Here is a 21,966-nt window from a genome sequence, read left to right as displayed (position 1 = left end):
CATGTACCATCTCTAAAGTGTGCTTAAATGCAAACTTTTTTTTTTAAAATATAAAGTTAGACTGCTGTTACCACTTTCTACTGTACCAAACATCTTCTTTTATATAACCCTTTGGGCCACTTTTAAGGGCTCTCTGCACCTGTCTGATGTAGCTGGACTATTTTCAGGAATAGGTGAAAAAAAATAGCATTTAAATAAGATTTGGTTTTCAAAATGAATGAGTTGAAAGGTTTGTTACTGTTATGTATCTTGAGCAACATAAGACTGTTAGCCTTAGAGAGGCAGGGAGCTAAAATGAAGGGCACTTTTCCAACTTTCACTGTCCAGCAGCAGCAGTTTTGAGAAAAAGAGGTAATGGCTTTTGGACAAAGCAAGTTTTGCAGAGTATTCAACTCCAAAGTAATTAAAATACCATGAATGTAGTGGGTATTGGCACAGGAATAAGCTACAGTAAATGAATCTTACTTGAACAAAATTAATGCATAACTCAAAACTGAAAAAAAAACTAGACTATGTGAGTTTTGGAAAAGTGCTCTTCAATCTTATATCTTGGATTGCACTCTTCAATTGTGCTTTGTCTTATATCATGGATTATAGAGCAATAGACAAGCTTCACACTAGAGAACTAAATATTGCTGGATGTATAAAATATCAACATGTGCTGGCTACACTACCTGAAGAAAGGCTAAATCATGGATGAATATCCTCTCTGTCATAACTGTCTGGTGGTGGTGGTGTAACCCCTCTTGGAGTATGCCTATGAGGAGCTATGCTTGCTATATTGTATTGTGTGCCTATCTTTTTCTTGAATGATTCTTGTGTAATTTTTTATCTAAATTTATTTTTATACAGGCATGTTCAAACTTCCCCTTTGTCTTCTCTGTGCAACCATGCACAAGTATCCTTTAGCCCCCCCCCCCCCCCCCCCCAAGTCACTGTGTGTGTATAAAGTGACAGGCTAAAGTGTAGTGGGATCTTGCTTGGATGAAGGATATTTTATAAATTTAACTCTGCCCTCTTCACATTAGATATCCTGTTGTGCAAACTGGAGCAGAGATGCTCACCTTGAGGTGCTTGAACCAAGTGTAGCTGGTTTACAATGGCACAATCCATTTTATTTTTAGTAAGATAGTTATTCATTGTGCCCTGCTGGACTTATATTGTAAGGTTTATGCTTTTCAGTTTAAATAATGGTATATCATTACTCCTGCTATATAGAAACAGAAGGATCAAGGTACAGGAGAATTGAGCTTTATTATATACTAGTAAAAAAGCCCCGTTTCTGATGCAAATGAAACGGGGGCTAGCAATGTTTTCTTCTGTGTGCATGTGGGAGTGTGTGTGTCCCTGCCCTCTGGCCTCTCTCCCCTCCCCCCTCCGAGTCCTTCACTGTTACAGAGCCAGCGATTTGATTTCGTGCTCTGCTGTTTTCCTTCACTGACTGTGTTACAGAGAGGGCGGGGCAGACACTCATAGGGAAACCGGATATCTCGCCCCCTTCACACTTCCGGCTGGAGGCTTCATAGAACATTGGTGTTGCTTTTTATATAGAGAGATAATGCCCATCTTGTGTGGTATGGTCTTAGAATGATATAAACCAGAAAATAACTGTCCACTGTATGCATTTGTGATGTCAGACTGGAACTGGCCCATAAGAAATAGTTGCTTTTCAAAACAGTGTAATAAAAAAGAAAACAAATTCTGGAGTTCTCTCATCTTTTGCAGAGGTAACTGATCTGAGGAACTCTCTTGCCTTCCTCTACATGAGCACTGAATGCTGAGACTCTGAGCAATAGTGGTGCTAGTGCTAGAAAGTCTGGGGAGTTTTGGCAGAACCTGGTGGGGATATTATCTGCTTGGCACAGGCTGGTCAAAAGCGTCATGGCACCCCGATGGAAGGATGTCATTGTAGCCTCTTTTGAGCCTTAGTGGTCCTCATTAAAAAAAAAATAGTGAAAACCAACAAACACTATCGTATGATCATTTTCTAGAGAAATGTAGTGCAGGCTAGTGCTATATATACTCCAAAGTTAATCAAAGAGGGTCTCCTTTAGCCTCAGCTAAGCAAAAATACAGTGCTACACCAATTACACCCAATGTTCTTGACAGTTGAGAGTGTAAGCCACAGAACACTAGCATTTGTGAATAAGAAAGACCTTTGCATCTAACCCTATCCAATAAGGCTCATCTGTTGAGAAAAACTTTTATACTTGAGTGCTTTTGATAGAATTTGGTTCTTGTGCCATTATCAGAGTGGAAAGATATTAATTCTATTGTTAAATTAACATTTTTAATTCTTCTGTGAATTAGCAGCATACCTCAAAGTTGAGCGTCGGTATGCTGTGGATTCTGAATTCTGCATTTGAACATTCATTGTATATATTGGTTAGTTTGATTTAATAGACTGCCTTTTATTGAGATGCACAGCAAACTGTATTGTGGCTAAATTGTCAAGGATCCCAAATTAGTGCATCCTGCAAGCAATGCCTATAGGTGGAGAAGGAAGCCAAAGTAAAATTACACTCAGCTCCTATAAAATGACATCATGACACACAGCCCCCGGCGCTAAGGGATATATTGGCCAACACCTTGGCTCACCTCCACTCTCCACTACCAACTTCAGTCTAAATTCTGAACTGGCATGGTCCACCTCTAGTCTTGTAGTAGGTGCCTCAATCTTTATGATGCAGCACAGATTGCAGCAGCACATAGAAAGGGCACCTTGGTCATGCCAGGGACAGAAACATAGATCAAAGCATTACCTCATTCTTCCCCCCCCCCCCCCCCCCACTCCACATCCACAAATCTGGCCAGCAGGCAATTGCCCCTATGTAAAGCATCAATTTTACTTTCACAGAATTTCTTTATTTGTAATAACAATATTATAAATTATACATAGAAAAGTTTCCTCACAACCTGCAGCATTGTTCCACCATGTGTGACAATTAATAAGCTAATATATGAAAATTAGCAGCCAGAGGGACACATTACTTAACTGTGTAAGAACCTGGCACATCCCCCTTTTTTTTTCACACCTCATTCCGAGGGCAGTTTACCTCAGGACTGCTAGAAACTGCACAAAGATAACCATGAAACATTTGTATGCAAATTGAGTAGTCAATAGTGACTGGCTGTGGGGTCATTGGACAGTTTTGCTATATTGGAAGCACAATGAAAAAGAGTACTTGTGACCTTGGGGAAGAGATAAATCCCACTACTTGACAAGGGTTAAACACCACCACTTTCATCACATATACTGATCTTGAACAGCTGTCATCTATGCTGTAGGAGCAGTGGGGCATAGTATTTTGTACAAAATGTTATAAATACTATACCTGGTGAGAATGAAACTGGGCCACTAACTATGCCAGTTTACATAGCTAGGTGGCTATTAAAGGGGTAATTGCCTTTGAACACTTTACACGTTACAATCACAATATCTGACAATCTAAAAATCCTAGGAGTAACATTAGACAATCACCTAACTTTAGAAACTCATGCAAAAGCCACAACGAAGAAAATGTTCAACATGATGTGGGTACTGAAAAGAGTAAAACCATTCCTCGTTCTGTTTTCTGAGTCTGACGTCCTGCAGGTACAACGTGCAGGACGTCAGCATGCAACAGAACGAAGACTTTTTTGACTGCAGGACGAAGAGGACGTCGGCTGGCGGGTATTGGGGTCCTCCGCCAGCAAAACCGAAGGTAGGCGACGGCAGGGGAGGGTTCGCAGGGGTCGAGAGGGTGGGAGGTTGTGAAATGTGGTGGTGGGTTGGCAATGGGGGGGGGGGTCTAAAATGTGCCCCCTCACCTCGGGCTCTGGACCCCCCTCCCACCAAAGTGTGGCTACGCCCCTGCTCCTCACTGAGGCCTAAGAACCAATGTTTCAAATTTATTGGGGTTACTAAAACCAATGGCAATTACCTCTCCCTGATCAAAGGCAAGGCTTCCCTATCATCAAGTCGATCAATCCATAGACTGGTGGGTTGTGTCCGTCTACCAGCAGGTGGAGATAGAGAGCAATCTTTTGCCTCCCTATATGTGGTCATGTGCTGCCGGAAATTCCCCAGTATGTTCTCTATCTCAGCAGGTGTGTGGTCACACAGCAGCCGCTCTGGCTAGGTCTCCAAGCCTAATTGTTTACGTTTTGTTGAGTACCTGGGGTTGAGGGCTCTTCGTGAGCAAGTGCAAACCTGGTGGTGCCAGGTCCCTCCTTTTCTCCCCCCTCCCGCTGGCTCCGTTAAACAAACAAACAAAAAATTTTTAAAACGTTCAAAAAGGACGTCTATTTGCAGCTGCTCACTGGAACAAGTCGTTGCTGCTCGGAGCAAGAAGCAGGTAATTTTTACCTTTTACTAGCGGGCAGGGGGTTCCCCGAACGGTCTCCACGTGGCTATGGCCTCAGATGGCAAGGGCGCGAAAAGACGCTCCCCGGAACGCGTTCACGCGCCTAGCGGGGGGATCGAAGGTAGAGTCACCCTTTTTGGGCGCCCTTTCAGAACCGGGAGAGTTCACCGGGTTTTCCTCCGGCGCGGCGGCCTTTCCCGCCTTAGGCGCCCATCCCCCGCTGGCCGCTCTCCTGGTTGTGACCGGCCACGCGGCTCGGTCGGCTTCTTCTTGGGCCGCCCTCGAGTTGGGAGACGTTAACAGCTTGGTCGCCCTTGAATCGGGCGACAGAAGTCGGCGAAATTAAAACGCCCTTCTTGCTGTGCGGCTCCTTCTCGGAGTTTCGCGCCGGACGCCATTTTGGATACGCAACACGCCTCTTCCCCGCTACTGGGAGCGCAGATGGAGGGCGCCACTAGGGCTGCGGCACAGGCTGCAGAAACGCACAGACTGGGGGGTTTCTCCCCTGAGTTCATTTTGCTGCTGCATCAAGCCTTTCTTATGCAGAACACTGCCCCTGCCCACCTCTCTGATTGGGGTGATGAGGCCTCTATGCTTAAGCACCCTCGGGTGGATCTTCCACCCTCGGGGGACTCTGTCTCCTCTGATGTGGATGACGGCAGCGTGTCTGAGTTCTCCCAGAGATCCTTAGCGGAATCGATGGAAGAGACTGATCCTCGCTCGGATGGAGTGGACGACCCCTCTGCAGCGCGGCTTTTTGCTCAGAGGATTTGCCCAACCTGCTTGTGCAGGCCATGAGCATTTTGAAGATTGCCTCTCCGGAGGAAGGCTCTCTCTCAGCCTCTACTGGCTCCGCCATTATGCTGGGAACAAAGCGCCCGCCTAGAACCTTTCACGTTCATGAAGCCATGCAGACTTTAATTTCAGCGCAATGGGATGCCCCTGAGGCGAGCCTGAAAGTAGCCAGGGTTATGTCCCGTCTGTACCCCTTTCCTGAGGGGGAACGGGAAACCTTTGTCTGGCCCACGGTAGATTCCTTAATCACTGCCGTGACTAAGAAAACGGCGCTGCCGGTGGAAGGTGGCACTGCCCTGAAGGACGCCCAAGACAGGAGAATGGAGGCGGCCTTAAAGTCATCCTTTGAGGCGGCCGCTCTGAGTTTGCAAGCCTCGGTTTGCGGCTCCTACGTGGCTAGGGCGTGCCTGACTGTTGTGCAGCAGGCTTCCCCCTCGGACCCTTCCTGGAGGGCGGAATGGCCGACCCTGGAGTCGGGTTTGGCCTACTTGGCAGACTTGCTCTATGATATTTTGAGAGCCTCAGCTAAGGGCATGGCTCAGACAGTCTCTGCGCGGCAGTGGCTATGGCTTAAGCACTGGTCTGCTGACCATGCCTCTAAATCTCGCCTAGCCAAGTTGCCTTTTAAAGGCAAGCTGCTCTTTGGGGACGAGCTGGACAAGATCGTGACGGAGCTCGGCACGTCCAAGGGCAAGAGGTTGCCGGCAGTGCCCGTCCTGGTTCCTCTAAGGGCCGATTCCAGGAAGCCCATCGGTATCGCCCGGGCAAGTTGGCCTCCTCTGCCTCCGCTTCCTTCAAACGGAACTTCTCCCCCAAGCAGCATTCCTTTCGTAGGGACCGCCGTCCCGGAGGTTCGTCCTCCAGCCCACCCCCAGGGTCGCGTACCCAATGACGGGGACCTGGTCCATGGCCCAGTGCAGATAGGAGGAAGGTTGTCCTCGTTTCTGGGCGAGTGGACCAGGGTAACTTTAGACGCTTGGGTTCTGGAAGTCATCAGAGACGGCTACAAGCTGGAGTTCTGCCGACCCCTAAAAGACGGGTTTGTAAACTCTCCTTGCAAGTCTCAGGTCAAAGCAGCTGCCGTGCAGCAGACTTTGAGCAACCTGATCCGCCTGGACGCGGTGGTCCCGGTGCCAGTAGATCAGCTTGGCAAGGGGCGCTACTCCATTTACTTTGTGGTGCCAAAGAAAGAAGGATCTGTTCGGCCTATTCTCAACCTCAAGGGAGTCAATCAGGCCTTGAAAGTTCGGCATTTCCGGATGGAGACCCTCCGCTCCGTAATAGCTGCAGTGAAAAAGGGAGAATTCCTGGCCTCCCTGGACATCAAGGAAGCTTACCTACATATTCCCATCTGGCCGCCTCATCAGCGCTTTCTGCGCTTTGCAGTGCTGGGCTGACACTTCCAGTTCAGAACCCTCCTGTTCGGGTTGGCTACGGCTCCGCGGACCTTCTCCAAAGTAATGGTGGGCATCGCAGCCTTCCTCCGCAAGGAGGGAGTGCAAGTCCATCCCTATCTGGACGACTGGCTGATCCGAGCCCCTTCCTATGCGGAGTGTGGGAGAGCTTCAGACAGGGTCATTGCTCTTCTGAGCTCCCTGGGATGGATCATCAACTGGGAGAAAAGCCAGCTGCGCCTGACTCAGTCCCTGGAGTCTCTGGGAGTTCGATTCGACACCCAAGTGGGCAGAGTGTTCCTGCTGGACAACCGGAGTGTCAAGCTTCAGACCCAGGTGGGCCAGTTCCTAGACTCCTCTACCCTTCGGGCTTGGGACTATGTGCAGCTGTTGGGCTCCATGATGGCCACGATGGAGGTAGTGCCCTGAGCCAGGGCTCATATGAGACCACTACAGCACTCTCTTCTGCGGCGGTGGACTCCAGTCTCGGAGGATTACGCCGTACGCCTTCCTTTGGATCCAGCGGTGCGAAAGGCGCTGAGCTGGTGGCTGAGGCCAGGCAAGCTGTCCGCAGGAATGCCTCTTACAACCCCGGAGTGGGTTGTCGTCATGACGGACGCCTGCTTGATGGGCTGGGGAGCCCACTACCTGGGACGGACAGCGCAGGGGCTCTGGTCTCCTGCCGAGATGAAATGGTCCATCAACCTCCTGGAGCTCCCAGTCATTCGGTTGGCGCTTCTAGAGTTTCTCCTGGTACTGGTGCTGAGGCCTGTACGGGTCCTGTCGGACAATGCCATGGCTGTGGCCTATGTCAATTGCCAGGGAGGTACCAGGAGCGCCCCTCTAGCCAAGGAGGACATGAAGCTATGCCTATGGGCGGAAGCGAATCTGGAACAGCTGTCGGCAGCCCACATTGCGGGAGTCATGAATGTCAAGGCGGACTTTCTCAGTCGCCATACCTTGGATCCCGGAGAGTGGCAACTGTCTGCTCGGGCGTTCTTGGACATCACAAAACGCTGGGGCCGGCCGAGCCTGGATCTGATGGCGTCCTCGGCCAATTGCCAAGTGCCGTGTTTTTTCAGCAGAGGACGGGACCCTCGATCCCTGGGAGTCGATGCTCTTCTCCAGCAGTGGCCGGCACATGAGCTTCTCTACGTGTTCCTGCCCTGGCCCATGGTGGGCAGGGTGCTAGGCCGGGTGGCAAAGCATCAGGGCCGGGTGATCCTGGTGGGTCCGGACTGGCCCAGACGTCCCTGGTATGCGGACTTGGTCAGACTCTCTGTGGACGGCCCTCTGCGGCTGTCAGTGGAGTGGGGTCTCTTACATCAGGGTCCCGTGGTGATGGAGGATCCCTCCCCCTTTGGTCTTAAGGCCTGGCTATTGAGCGGAAGCGGCTGAGGAAGAAGGGTTTCTCAGACAAGGTCATCGCCACTATGCTGAGAGCGAGGAAGCACTCTACTTCCACCACTTACGCCAGGGTTTGGCGTACCTTTGTGTCGTGGTGCGAGGCAGGCTCTATATCGCCCTTCACTGCTCCAATATCTTCAGTGTTGGCGTTCCTGCAAGAGGGGCTGGAGAAAGGCCTGTCGCTCAGTTCGCTGAAAGTCCAGGTGGCGGCTCTAGCTTGCTTCAGGGGTCGTCTGAAAGGGGCTTCCCTGGCTTCACAGCCGGATGTGGTAGGAATCTCAATCTGGTACTACGGACCTTGCAGAAGCCGCCCTTCGAGCCTTTGCCAAGGGCATCGCTGAAGGACCTGATGTTGAAAGCAGTCTTCCTGGTGGCTATTACATCAGCCAGAAGAGTTTCCGAGCTCCAGACGCTCTCGTGTAGAGAACGGTTCCTGCGATTCACTGAGGCAGGAGTATCGATTTGCCCAGTGCCTTCCTTCCTGCCCAAGATTGTTTCTCGATTCCATGTGAATCAGCAGCTTTACCTACCCTCCTTTCGTAGGGAGGATTACCCAGAGGAGTACCCTGCGCTCAAATACCTGGATGTTAGACGGGTCATCATCAGATACTTGAAAGTGACCAATGATTTCCGGAAGTCGGATCATTTGTTCGTGCTGTTCGCAGGCCCTCGTAAGGGTCTGCAGGCATCTAAGCCTACAGTGGCACGTTGTGTCAACGAGATGATCGCGTCAGCTTATGTGGTGGCGGGGAAGATTCCGCCTATTCAGCTGAAGGCACACTCTACTAGAGCACAAGCAGCCTCGATGGCGGAGTCCAGATCTGTCTCCTTGGAAGAGATTTGCAGAGCGGCTACTTGGTCGTCGGCTCATACCTTCTCACGACATTACTGTTTGGATGTGGCTGCTCGGGCCGAGGCCCAGTTTGGGGCTTCAGTGTTGCGTTCAGGGATTTCCATGTCCCGCCCTGGGTGAGTACTGCTTTGGTACATCCCACCAGTCTATGGATTGATCGGCTTGATGATAGGGAAGGTACAATTATGTATCATACCTGGTAATTTTCTTTCCCTTAATCATAGCCGATCAATCCATAGCCCCTCCCAGATATCTGCATTGTTTGTGTTCTGGTTATATTTCAGGTTCAAGTTCAGTCTTCATTTCCTGTTCACGAGGACTTCGTGTTCAAGTTCTTCCAATTGAAGTCTCTTCGAGTTGAGACGATTTTGTGTTACAGTGAGCTGCTGCTTCCTCTCCCCCCGTTTCGGCGGTGGCTGGCTTGATAACTAAATTATGCCGGCGCTCCCTCCCGTTTCGTGCGGCTGTAGGGTAGCTTTGCATCCCTCCCGCTTCGGCGGTGTTAGGGTAAGCCAGCTCCTCCCGCGGTTGTGGTAGCAGGATAAGCCAGTTCCCCCCGCGTCGGCGGGTGTGTTTTCCCGCCCACCGCCCCGGCGGTGGTGCGCTGGAATATTTCCCCTCCCCCGCTTTGGCGGTGGTGAGCTGGGCAGAGTGTCCCTTTGTGGGTGTAATTCTCTAAGTGCTGAGTCCTGCAGATGGAGCTTTGATATCGACATACCATTTCCGGTAGCACATGACCACATATAGGGAGGCAAAAGATTGCTCTATATCTTCACCTGCTGGTAGATGGACACAACCCACCAGTCTATGGATTTAATCATAGCCGATCAATACATAATTTTACCATGGTTCCTATGCACTGAATTACTTTGGTGGGGGGGGGGGGGGTGTACCTGTCCCCTTCAAGCAGACCCACATTCCATTCCATGCCCAGCCTCATACCTTCCTCCATCAGACACTTCCCTCGACTCACCTCCCCTCCACACTTTGCTCTAGGCACATGTCCCCTTCGTGTAAAGGAGAAATTTTCTTCTTGCTGCTGATCAAGCATTTCTAACATTTTTTGGCTTGAGGAGGAGAGTAGATTTTGCTGGTGTTTGATGCACTGGACACATAGGCGCCAACACCATGGGTGCTGTGGGTGCTCAAGCACCCCCAATATTTTCTAACCTGCCGTCACCCAAGCACCCAGCCCCCTTCAGAAGTTCCGGCTCCAACCCCAGCCTGCCCGCCCCCCTCAATAGTCCTCCATCCTCACCTTCCTACCACCCAGAATTTAAAACTCATTTTACCTCAGGTCGTGGCGGCAGTGAAAGGCAAGCAGGCTCGCTGTCAGCCTTCCCTTCTCTCTAGGCTCTGGTCCCGCCCTTGCGGAAACAGGAAACGAGGGCGGGACCAGAGCCAAGCGAGAAGGGAAGGTTGAAAGTGAGCCTGCTTCGCCTTTCATTGCTGCCACGATCTGAGGTAAAGTGAGTTTTAAATTCTGGGCAGCAGGAAGGTGACAACAGAGGACTGTTGTGGGAGAAGAGGTCAAGCTGGGGTTGGAACTCGGGGGGGGGGGGTGCTGAACAGGGGCAGGTGGTGTTTGGGGGCGAGTTATTAGACATGGAGGGGAGGGCAGGGGAGAGAGGAGAAATCGCTGGACATAGAGGGGAGTGCAGGGGAGAGAAAATAATTGCTGGATATGGATGGAAGAGAGGGCAGGGGAGAGAGGAGACTTGTTGGACATGGAAGGTTGCAGGGGAGAAAGGAGAAATCACTGGACATGGATGAGAGGGGAGGGTTCGGGAGAGAGGAGAATTGCTGGATATGAATGGAGGAGAGGGCAGGGGAGAGAGGAAACTTGCTGGACATGGATCGATGGAGGGGAGGGCAGGGGAGAGAGGAGAAATCGCTGGACATGGAAGAGAGGGCAGGGGAGAGATGAGACTTGTTGGACATGGATGGATGGAGGGGAGGGAAGAGAGGAGAAATCACTGGATATGGATGAGAGGGGAGAGAAATTGCTGGACATGGAGGGGAGTGCAGGGGAGAGAGGAGACTTGCTGGATATGGATGGAGGAGAGGGCAGGGACAGGAGAGTTGCTGGACATGGATGGATGGAGGGGAGGGCAGGGGAGAGAGGAGAGTTGCTGTACAGGGATGGAGGGGAGGGCAGGAGAAATACTAGACATGTACGGAGGAGAGGGAAGACAGGAAGGAGATGCACATGGATGGAGAGCAGGGGAGAAAGGAGAAATGCTGGACTGGACATGGAATGGAGGAAAGAGAGGAAGTAGATGCACATTGCGGGGAGAGGAGAAATGCTGGACATGGATGAGGGGAGGGAAGACAGGAGGAGATGCACATGGATAGAGGGGAGAGAGGAGAAATGCTGGACATGGATGGAGGGGAGGGAAGACAGAGGAAGTGAGATGAACATGGATGGAGGGCGGAGAGAGGCTAAATACTGGACGGATGGAGGAGAAGTAAGAGAGAGAAGGGAGATGCATATGGATGGAGAGGATGGAAGAAAGAAGAAGGAGATGCATACTGACTGAGATGAGGGAAAGGAAAAAGAGGAGAAAACCTACACATGGATGGAAAGAGGGAAGAAAGGGGGCAGATGCTGGATGGAAAGGGGAGAGAGAGGGGGTAGGAGTGGAGGAGTGGTTAGGGTGGTGGACCTTGGTCCTGGGGAACTGAGGAACTGAGTTCAATTCCCACTTCAGGCACAGGCAGCTAGCTCCTTGTGACTCTGGGCAAGTCACTTAACCCTCCATTGCTCTATGTAAGCCACATTGAGCCTGCCATGAGTGGGAAAGCGCAGGGTACAAATGTAACAACAACAAAAAAAGATGCTGGATGGAAAGTGGGGAGAGTTAAGATCAAGGAAAGAAGAAATGAGACTGAAACCAACACAATTAGAACCAGGAAACAGCCAGACAACAAAGGTAGGAAAAAATGAATTTTATTTTTAGTTTAGTATAAAGTAGTGTGGTAGCTATGTTAATAAATACAGAAAATGAAACTAAGTTAATATCTTTATTGGACTCATTTTAATACATTTTTGACTAATGTTTGGAGACCAAACCCTCCTTTCCCATGTCAGAACAGAATACCGTAACAGCAGTATACTGTCCTGACCTGAGGAAAGAGGTTTTGGCCTCTGAAAGCTAACTGAAAAATGTATTTAGTCCAATAAAATATCATATTTTCCATTTTTTGTTTTATTTGTTAACCTATAGTACAGTGATTGAAATATATCATGTTTTTGAAATTTGCATCTCCTTATATTTGCACAGTATAGGGGGACTGAGGGGTTGGACTGTTCAGGGAAGAAGTCCTAGTGTAGGTTGCAGGCAGCCTTTGAGTGGTGCTGCCACTGCCCAGGTGAAGACTGCAGCAGACAGGATGTTAAGGTACCGGGGGAGGAAATGCACCACCTGTTAAAAAAAAAAAACGTTTCAGCACCCCCAATCATTTTGAAAAGTTGGCTGCTATGACTGGAGCGGATGCTGGTGTTGGTGCTGGAAGCATGCAGAATAGTTCCCAGGGGCAGCAGCAACAGTAGAAAATAGAATGAAAGAGTAAAGATAAAGCACTTTAAAACATGATATAAAATTAACGTATCAGGCGAGTTCCCACCCACCAATTCCGGCCTAGGACCATTCCCACCAAGGACTCCCACCCTCCCTAGCCTTTTTTTTTTTTTTTTTTTTTTACTGACCATAGCTTCTTTCTTATATTGGGTCCCATAAGTCAGTGCTTTATTTTCTTTTTCAGTGTGTCATTTTGAGGGTCTGAATTAGGTTGAATTCTAGTTTGGGGGGGCACTGCCCCCCCCCACATGAACTGCAGTTTGTATTTATTTATGTATTTACTTATTTATGACATTTAGATCCCAGATTAAACATAAATTAGATTGAAACCTGAGGGGTATTGCCTCCCTACACATGAACTTCACACCTGGAAGGGGAAAGGGAGGTGTAAAAGATAATGTTGTGAGGGGTTACTGGCCCCCCTCCCTCAAACGACCTGGAAAAGGGAGGGAGATTACTTGACTTGTGAATTTTGTATTTTTGGGGGGGTTATGGGTGGGAATTGGTTCAGTGGGAATTGTCCAGATGGGAACTGACTTAGAACCAAAAATTAATCAGTAGGCATGTTTCCTGACCAGCAGCAAGCTGTGTGCTATTTACACTTCATATACAAAGATGAGGAAAATACAGGCATGCTGCTTGCTTTATGGCCATAGGCTGGGTAGGTGTGGTATTTCTTCTCCTCATCCCCCACAAACTCTGCAAAGCCCTGATTGGAAACCACTATGCTGGACTACACCCCCAGCAGAGCACATACATCTTCTACAAAAAGCAAGGTAAGTTTCCTCATCTGTAAGGCTGCTCGTTAGAGGCTGTGGCAGTTGGACATGGATTCTCTTCAAGTTGTAGTAGCTCCTGCTTTTTCTTGGAATCACACAGGAACTGTAACTTATGGGGTAGTAATGTCACCTCCACAGACATGGCTTCATATTCCTCATCATCAATACTGAAGAAACCCTCGGTGCCCTGTGTGAGGAAAGTCATATATAATTAAGCCAAAAGCTTCACTACATTACAGCTTTTATTTAAAAGACCCAATTCAAGTTTTTTTTTCTATTGGAATTTAAGTAAATGCAATCTATACAGCATAGAACAGAATTTAGCTAACTCAAGATTTGTAGCCCTTTAAAATGTGTTTTGTGATGAATGCTACAGAGCTAGGCCCATTTTCTTTGATGTTAGAGCAGGAGTTCGCTTCCTTTTGCTTGAGACACACTTAGCCAGTCAGGCTTTCAGAATATCCACAATTAATATGCATGAGATAAATTTGCATGCACTAATTGTAGGGTATCCTGGAAACATGACTGATTAGGTGTGTCCTTCAAACTGTTAAAGGGATGACAGCTTCAGTAACTGGTATAAAATTCAGTAACAGTATTAACCCAAGGTAGAATATTGCAAGGGTTTCCAGGCTACTTGCTCATTTCAAAGGCACAGATTTGATCCCTTATTAAGTACATGCCAAAACCGCATGACTAGGCATGGTTAAAAAAAAATACAAAAACAAAGTGACTAAACATCAACAATAAATAAATCAAAGAAAATACAGTTTAATTAGTAGCAGTGGCTCATTGTGAAAAGGCTTGTCTGTACAACCAATGTAAAATGTCTTTTCAAATACCTGATTTGTTTTTGTCTAAAGTTATTGCCTCACCTTTAATTCTCAGTATAGTTTTTTTGGCCCAGCATATTCTTTCTCCTTTAGGCCTTCAGGTGAATTGAAACTAGCCCCTTTAAATTTACAGGGCTGTGGGTCTTCATTTGTAGCTCCCCTCCCCTCTGCAACAACAAGCTTGTCATCTCTCGTTCCCTTCAGCTACTCGCCCTAACTGAAACCTGGCTCACTCCTGACAACTCTGCATCAGTCGCTGCCCTTTGCCACGGAGGTTCTCTCTTCTCCAACACTCCCCGCCCTGATGGCCGTGGTGGAGGCGTTGGGGTTCTACTCTCGCCCTCTTGTAGCTTTCAACCCCTCCTCCTACCGCAGTCCTACTGCTTCTCCTCCTTCGAAGTGCACTCCATCCGTCTTTTCTACACACTGCCACTCAGAGTTGCAGTCATTTACCGCCCCACCCCGACAAGTCCCTCCCCTCCTTCCTCACTGATTTCGATGCCTGGCTCTCAGTTTTTCTTGAACCCTCATCTTCGTCCCTCATTCTTGGTGACTTTAATATACACGCTGACGACCCATCCGACTCTTACGCTTCCCAATTCCTCACTCTGATATCCTCCTTCAACCTCCAACTGAGCTCAACCACCCCTACTCACCGCTCTGGCCATTGTCTCGACCTCGTCCTCTCCTCTTCCTGCTCACCCTCCGATTTCTGCACCTTTGCTCTTCCTCTCTCAGATCATCACCTGATCACCTTCACACTTCATCACCCTCCCCCGCAGTCCTACTAACCACCACTTCCAGAAATCTCCAGGCTGTCGACCCTCCCACCCTTTCCTCTCAAATCTCCCATCCATCCATCATGTCCTCCGAATCTGTTGACAAGGCTGTCTCTACTTACAATGCCTCTCTCTCCTCTGCCCTGGATACCCTTGCACCATCCATCTCCCATCCCATACGACATACTAATCCTCAGCCCTGGCTGACCCCTTGCATCCGATACCCTCGCTCCTGCGCACGATCGGCTGAACGCCTCTGGAGGAAATCTCGCACCCAAAGTGACTTCTGTCATTACAAATTCATGCTATCCTCCTTCCAGTCCTCCCTATTCCTTGCCAAACAGGAATACTACACCCACCTGACTAATTCTTTTAGCTCCAACCCTCGTCGCCTCTTCGCCACCCTTAACGCCCTCCTCAAAGTGCCCTCCGCTCCCACCCCCCCTCACTCTCTCCTCAATGTCTAGCCGATTACTTCCGCGACAAGGTGCAAAAGATCAACCTTGAATTCGCTACCAAGCCACCTCCTCCTCTTCACCCTTTAACCCACTCCCTCAACTATCCAACCCAAGCCTCCTTCTCCTCTTTTACTGATATCACCGAAGAGAAAACAGCCCAACTTCTCTCCTCCTCGAAATGCACCACCTGTTCCTCTGATCCCATCCCCACCAATTTACTTAACACCATCTCTCCCACTGTCACCCCCCCCCCATCTGTAATATCCTCAACCTATCTCTCTCCACTGCAACTGTCCCCGACTCATTCAAGCATGCTGTTGTCACACCGCTCCTCAAGAAACCTTCACTTGACCCTACCTGTCCTTCAAACTATCGCCCCATCTCCCTCCTACCCTTCCTCTCCAAGATACTTGAACGCGCCGTTCACAGCCGCTGCCTCGATTTTCTCTCCTCTCATGCCATCCTTGACCCGCTTCAGTCCGGTTTTCGCCCTTTACACTTGACAGAAACGGCTCTTACTAAAGTCTGTAATGACCTGTTCCTTGCAAAATCCAAAGGTCACTACTCCATCCTCATCCTCCTTGACCTATCCGCCGCAGCTGATACTGTTAATCATAATCTACTTCTTGACGCACTATCTTCACTTGGGTTCCAGGGCTCTGTCCTCTCCTGGTTCTCCTCTTATCTCTCCAACCGCACCTTCAGAGTACACTCTCTTGGCTCTTCCTCCACTCCCATCCCGCTCTCTGTTGGGGTTCCTCAAGGATCTGTCCTTGGGCCCCTTCTTTTTTCAATCTACACCTCTTCCCTGGGCTCACTGATCTCCTCTCATGGTTTCCAATATCATCTTTATGCCGATGACACTCAGCTTTATCTCTCCACACCAGACATCACCGCAGAAACCCAGGCCAAAGTATCAGCCTGCTTATCTGACATCGCTGCCTGGATGTCTAACCGCCACCTGAAACTGAACATGGCCAAGACTGAGCTCATTGTCTTCCCACCTAAACCCACTTCTCCTCTCCCTCCACTCTCTATCTCAGTCGATGGCACCCTCATCCTTCCCGTCTCATCTGCCCGCAACCTTGGAGTCATCTTCGACTCCTCCCTCTCCTTCTCTGCCCATATCCAGCAGACAGCCAAGACCTGTCGCTTCTTTCTCTACAACATCAACAAAATTTGCCCCTTCCTCTCTGAACACACCACCCGTACTCTTATCCACGCTCTCATTTCCTCTCGCCTTGACTACTGCAATCTGCTCCTCACTGGCCTCCCACTTAACCATCTATCCCCCCTTTAATCTGTTCAGAACTTGGCTGCGCGTCTTATCTTCCGCCAAAACCGATATGCGCACATCACCCCCCTCCTCAAGTCTCTTCACTGGCTTCCGATCAGACACCGCATACAATTCAAGCTCCTCCTACTAACCTACAAATGCTCTCATTCTGCAGCCCCTCACTACCTCTCCACCCTCATCTCCCCGTATGCCCCTACCCGTAGCCTCCGATCACAAGGCAAATCCCTCCTCTCGGTACCCTTCTCCACCACCGCCAATTCCAGGCTCCGCCCTTTCTGCCTCGCCTCACTCTATGCCTGGAATAGACTCCCTGTGCCCATACGCCAAGCACTCTCACTGTCCATCTTCAAATCTCTACTCAAAACCCATCTCTTCAATGTCGCTTTCGGAACCTAACATTGTACCTAGTAACCTAGACTGTTCCAACTATTGATTGTCTACTCCAATTATTGCTTGTCTGCTCTCCTTGTCCGTCTTGTCCTCTAGATTGTAAGCTCCTTTGAGCAGGGACCATCATTCTTTGTTTATTGTACAGCACTGCGTAACCCTAGTAGCGCTCTATAAATGTTAAATAGTAGTAGTAGTTGTCAATGCCTGGACTGCTGTGGTTATAGAAGCCTGTAACAGTTACGAATTTTATATTTAAATAGTTTTATTATCATACTAGTAAAAAAGGCCCGTTTCTGACACAAATGAAATGGGCACTAGCAAGGTTTTCCTCTGAGTGTGTATGTTTGGGAGTGTGAAAGAGAGAAAGTGAATATGCGAGCATGTGTGTGTGACAGAGAGTGAGTGAGACTGGGTGCGAGCGTGTGTGTGAGAGAGAGAGTGCGTATGTGAGATTGAGAGTGTGTGTCAGGGGCGCCCCCCTTCTGAGTTCCGGGGTCATCCCCCCTTCCCTCCCAGTTCCAGGGTCGTCCCCCCTCCCTCCCTCCAAGTTCCAGGGTCGTCATCCCCCCTCCCTCCGAGTTCAAGGGTCATCCGCCTCCCTCTGAGTTCCAGGGTCATCTCCCTCCCTCCCTCCAAATTCCAGGGTCGCCCTCCCTCCAAGTTCCAGGGTCATCCCTCCCTCCGAGTTCCAGGTTCTTCCTCCAAGTTCCAGGGTCATCCCCTCCCTCCAAGATCGTTGCCTCCTTCTCTCCCTCCGAGTTCCAGGTTCCCCCCACCTCCCAGTTCCAGGCCCCTTCCCTCCAATTTTTAAAAGTCATCTTTCACTTACCAAGTCTCTCTCTTTCTCAGCTGTGGTCCCGCCCTTGCGGAAACAGGAAATGAGGCTGGGACCACAGCTGAGAGAGAGAAAAGGGCCAAGCCTGCACGCGTTCTACCACTGTTGCCGGCCGCCGTAACCCTGACTTGGTAAGCGAAGATGACTTTTAAACATCGGAGGGAGGGGGCCTGGAACTGGAAGGGAGGAAGGGAGGGACGACAACCCTGGAACTGGGAGGTAGGGGGAACCCTGGAACTGGGAGGGAGGGGTCTCGGAGATGAGAGGGAGGGCGGCGGGACGGGGAGCGTGTGGCTGCGGTGGGTGTTCATCGGGGAGGAGGTTGGGTGAGGGGGGCTCTGGGCGGGGGACGGGGTCCAGCGGCGACTCGAGAGGGGTCCTTCCTTTCCTATGTGGGGAGGGGGGGGCGTGTGTCTCAGAGCGTGTTTGCAGCTATGGCTGCGGACCCAGGGGGGGAGGGCGTCGTGTGTCTGGGAGGGGGGTTGTCAGGGAGGCGGCGAGTGGCTTGCAGGGGGGTGGTAGCGGCGGCAGTACCGGGATACCAGCGACGTTGGGTGTGGACTGAGGGTGTGTCTCAGAGTGTGTTTGCAGCTACGGCTGCGGACCCAGGGGGGAGGGCGTCGTATGTCTAGGAGGGGGTTTGTCAGGGAGGCGGCGAGTGGCTTGCAGGGGGTGGTAGCGGCGGCAGTACTGGCAGTGTTGATGCCGGCGACGTTGGGTGCGGACTGGGGATACGTTGGTGTGCCTCATGCTACTATCGTGTGGTTGGTCACTGCTGCTTGTGTTGAACCAGGAAGCACGCGAACATCAGGACAGGAGATGGATACAGCATTACAGGCAGCACAAACCCTACAAACCCTTTCACTCCCACGGAGTCAGCTTCAGAACGTTGGAGGTGCTTTTTATTATAGTAGATAAAAGACAACAATATTCTGTAACTGTCATTTATAAATCACAAACAATAATACAGAAGAAGGATTAACAAAATCCCCAACTCCCCCCCCCCCACACACATCCCTTCTACTATCGAGAAAACTGAACAAGCCAAATTACTAGAATGCTATTCATGCTAACAGAATACCTTTGTCACACACACAGAACAGCTGACTAAAAATAATAAAAATAAATTTAACCAAAATCTCAAGAAGCCACACCGTGCATGTAGTACAACACTAAAGAAATAGAAAGAGATGCACTTCCTCCTATACTGTGCACAATATAAAGATTGCACATGCCAGGGATGGTGTTAGGGGAATGCAAGTTGGGCAACTGCCCCCTGGCCAGAGAGCCATAAGCCTGCTGGAAGCTGAAGGCACAGCCTGCTAGGGGACTCCGGGGTCCCCTTCCAAATTTCTGCCCTGGGACCCAGTCATGTCTAACACCAGGTCTGACAGGATACACATTTCAAATCTAACATGATCACAAAATACAAAATAAAATTATTTTTTTCTCTCTTTCGTTATTTTAGTTTTAAAATCATGTTGGTCTCAGGTGCTGGCTCCTATTTCTCTCTGTGCTCTCTTAACTCACTCACCAGGGTCTCCTATCCATTTGATATTTCTTCTCTCTCCATGCTTACCATCCATCTTCCATCACTCCCCATGTTCAGCATCTCCCTTTTCTGTGTCCCTATGCTTCCATGTCCAGCATCTCCCCTGTAATCATCCCCATATCCATCATCACAGCTTTTTGTCCCTATCCCCTCCTGTGTCCAGCAACACTCCTCTTTGTCTCTATTGCAAGCCCCCTGGTGGCAGAGCAAGGTATTACACTGATAAAAATTTGCCACAGAGTTTCCCCAAATAAACTCTACGCCAAACCAGGAAGTTTAACAATAAAAATACATATTTATTTATTTATTTGTAACATTTATACCCCACACTTTCCCATTCATTAGCAGGTTCAATGCGGCTTACATAGTAAATCAGGTTGACAAAGGAATATAGAATGTTGCAGCTGTAATATAGTAAGTAAAGAGGTGGTCGTTTATGTGGATAGGTAAGATGGGCAAGGAAGGAGGATGGAAGAGGTAGGGGAAAGGGAGGAGGATTTACTATTAATCATGAGCTATCAAATAATTCAGTTGCATTTCAAAACTAGCAGATAACAAATGTATTCGTTTGTTTGTTTTTTTTGTTTTGGGTTTGTTTTTTTTTAACTGCAGGAGCAAGGGTTGTTTTGGTTACCATGCATGCCTTGATTAAAGCAGGGCCCTGGTAATGCAGTTAAAAAAAATGTTAACCTTGGGAGCAAAGCTTTTTATAGGAGCCAATGCTTTTCCATGTTTTTGATTACAGCAGGGCACTAGTGTACACTGGTGTAGTGGCATCTCAATTACCCATGCCACTGCTACTTAGTAGAAGATTAAAATTTTGATTCTCACCCTTGCTGCTCAATCCTTAGACCGGGTAGGAGCATAGTAGAGAATGACACGCGATAATAGAAAAATGTTTTGAAGAATTACCACGTGTCCCCATCAACATGTCATTCTCTACTATGCTCCTACCCAGTCTGAGTAGCAGAGGTGGGAATCAAAATTTATATCTCCTATTAAGTAGCAGTGGCACAGATAACTGATACAGCTATACCAGTGCTCTGCTGTAATCAAGATATGGTAAAGCATTGGCTCCTATACAGATCTGCCAATAGGCAGAGGAATAGCTGGCATATTGCTAGCTGCAGTGAAAGACTACCCAAAGGAAGTAGCACAATCAAGGCCAGCCACACCCCTGCCTCTCTTCTCATCTTCCCTCTCATAATATGAAGGACACTTTTGAGCTGTTGTGGCTTGTTCTTGTGAGCAGAATGAACTAAACAGCTGTGAAAAAAAGAATATTTTGCTTAGCAATGCTTCTTCTAACTCTCATCTGTAACACGTCTGAAGAAAACAATCACTGGGAAAGAACACCTTGGAAAAGAGAAAGGAGCTAAGCATAGGCGCCCGGTATAAGAGGCTTGGGGAGGCTAAGCCTCCCCAGCCCAACTGCTGCCCCCACCCCGCGAGCTGCAGACTTCCCCGTCTGCCCTCAGCTGCCATTTCCTAGCCTCCCCCCGCTCCCCACCTCCCGTCGTCAATCATCTCACGTCACGTCTGCTGCCCACCCTCGTTCCCTTCCTGCCCTCGCCCCATAGGCGCCGACTCCGTGGGTGCTGTGGGTGCTGTAGCACCCCCAATATTTTTCAAACCTGTCCTCCTTGCCTTCCTGCCGCTGAGCCAGCGCTTAAACTCATTTTACCTTTCTGAACTGCACTGCAGTGAAAGAAACAGAGTACAGCCGGCTCCGTCTTCAGCAGCTTTCTCCTTCCCTCTCAGCTGTGGTGGTCCCGCCCTCATTTCCTGTTTACGCAAGGGTGGGACGCTGAGAGGGAAGGAGAAAGCTGCTGAAGATGGAGCCGGCTGTACTCTGCTTCTTTCACTGCAGTGCAGTTCAGAAAGGTAAAATGTATTAGCCGGTTTTTCTGCGGGCCTCCGTGGATGTTTTCTGCATGAGTTTTCCTTGTTGTGGATAGAGGGACGCTCACTAGTTTTGCAGGACTGACAGAAAGCTTTTTGGGGGGGGTGGGGGTTGTCGTTTGGGCTGGAGATGTGAGCCTTTCTGCGTTTGAAAGGTTTTGGGCTTGCTTGCTGGGAGTTGGTGCTGTTAAGAATGACGGAGAGGTGGCTGCTCTATCCACAGAGTTAAACTTTCCTCACCCTAAAGGGAAGATTTCACAAGCGTGGGGAGGGATACTCTGAAGATTGCTCCCAACTTCAGCTGTCTTCCGTGGATGTTAATCCTTTTCTTGAATAAATATCACCCTAGACTTTTCTTTCCTTCTCACGGGCACCCCTGGAAAGGAAGCTGGCAGGGATTTCTAATCTCAGGCATAATGATAACTTGCCAATGAAACCAATTCTGCATTTTCTGAAATAGGAGGCTAGTATCATGGGTTCAAAGATGAAAGATCTGTCCTTAGCTTGTTCTTTTCGTAAGCAATATGAGGAAGGTTTTCTTTTGCAGATGATACCAAGATCTGTAACGTCATGGAAGGCATGGGTAATGTACTAATGGAGGTCAAGTGAAGCTTGACAGTCTTGATTTTGGCTGCTAAGACTTAATCCTAAAAAAATGCAGGTTCTTGAATTCAGGTTTTCGGTGCAGTACATGGGATGAAGCATTGTGTACGAATGAGCAGGATCTATGGGTGATAATATCTGATGAGTTTAAGTGGCTAAGCA

General features: G+C 49.2%; 1 protein-coding gene across 2 annotated transcripts in view; it reads right to left on the bottom strand.

The window, feature by feature from the left end:
* Positions 1-12,179: 12,179 nt before the first annotated feature.
* AGK (acylglycerol kinase) overlaps positions 12,180-21,966 on the bottom strand; it is a 731,903-nt gene continuing 722,116 nt past the window's right edge. The window contains exons 16-17 of one of the 2 annotated variants that reach the window (XM_030216389.1): positions 13,134-13,342; positions 12,180-12,220 (exon numbers count right to left, since the gene is read on the bottom strand). In XM_030216389.1, the coding sequence (XP_030072249.1) occupies positions 13,163-13,342 (180 nt within the window). In that variant the 3' untranslated portion in view covers positions 12,180-12,220; positions 13,134-13,162. Of the gene's footprint in view, positions 12,221-12,847; positions 13,343-21,966 lie in introns of those variants that run through there. The other variant, XM_030216388.1, reaches the window with a different exon arrangement.

Source organism: Microcaecilia unicolor, chromosome 10, assembly GCF_901765095.1.
Source record: "Microcaecilia unicolor chromosome 10, aMicUni1.1, whole genome shotgun sequence".
Taxonomy (NCBI): domain Eukaryota; kingdom Metazoa; phylum Chordata; class Amphibia; order Gymnophiona; family Siphonopidae; genus Microcaecilia; species Microcaecilia unicolor.
Note: the sequence above shows the minus strand (reverse complement) of the source record. Positions and strands in the feature narration are given on the sequence as shown.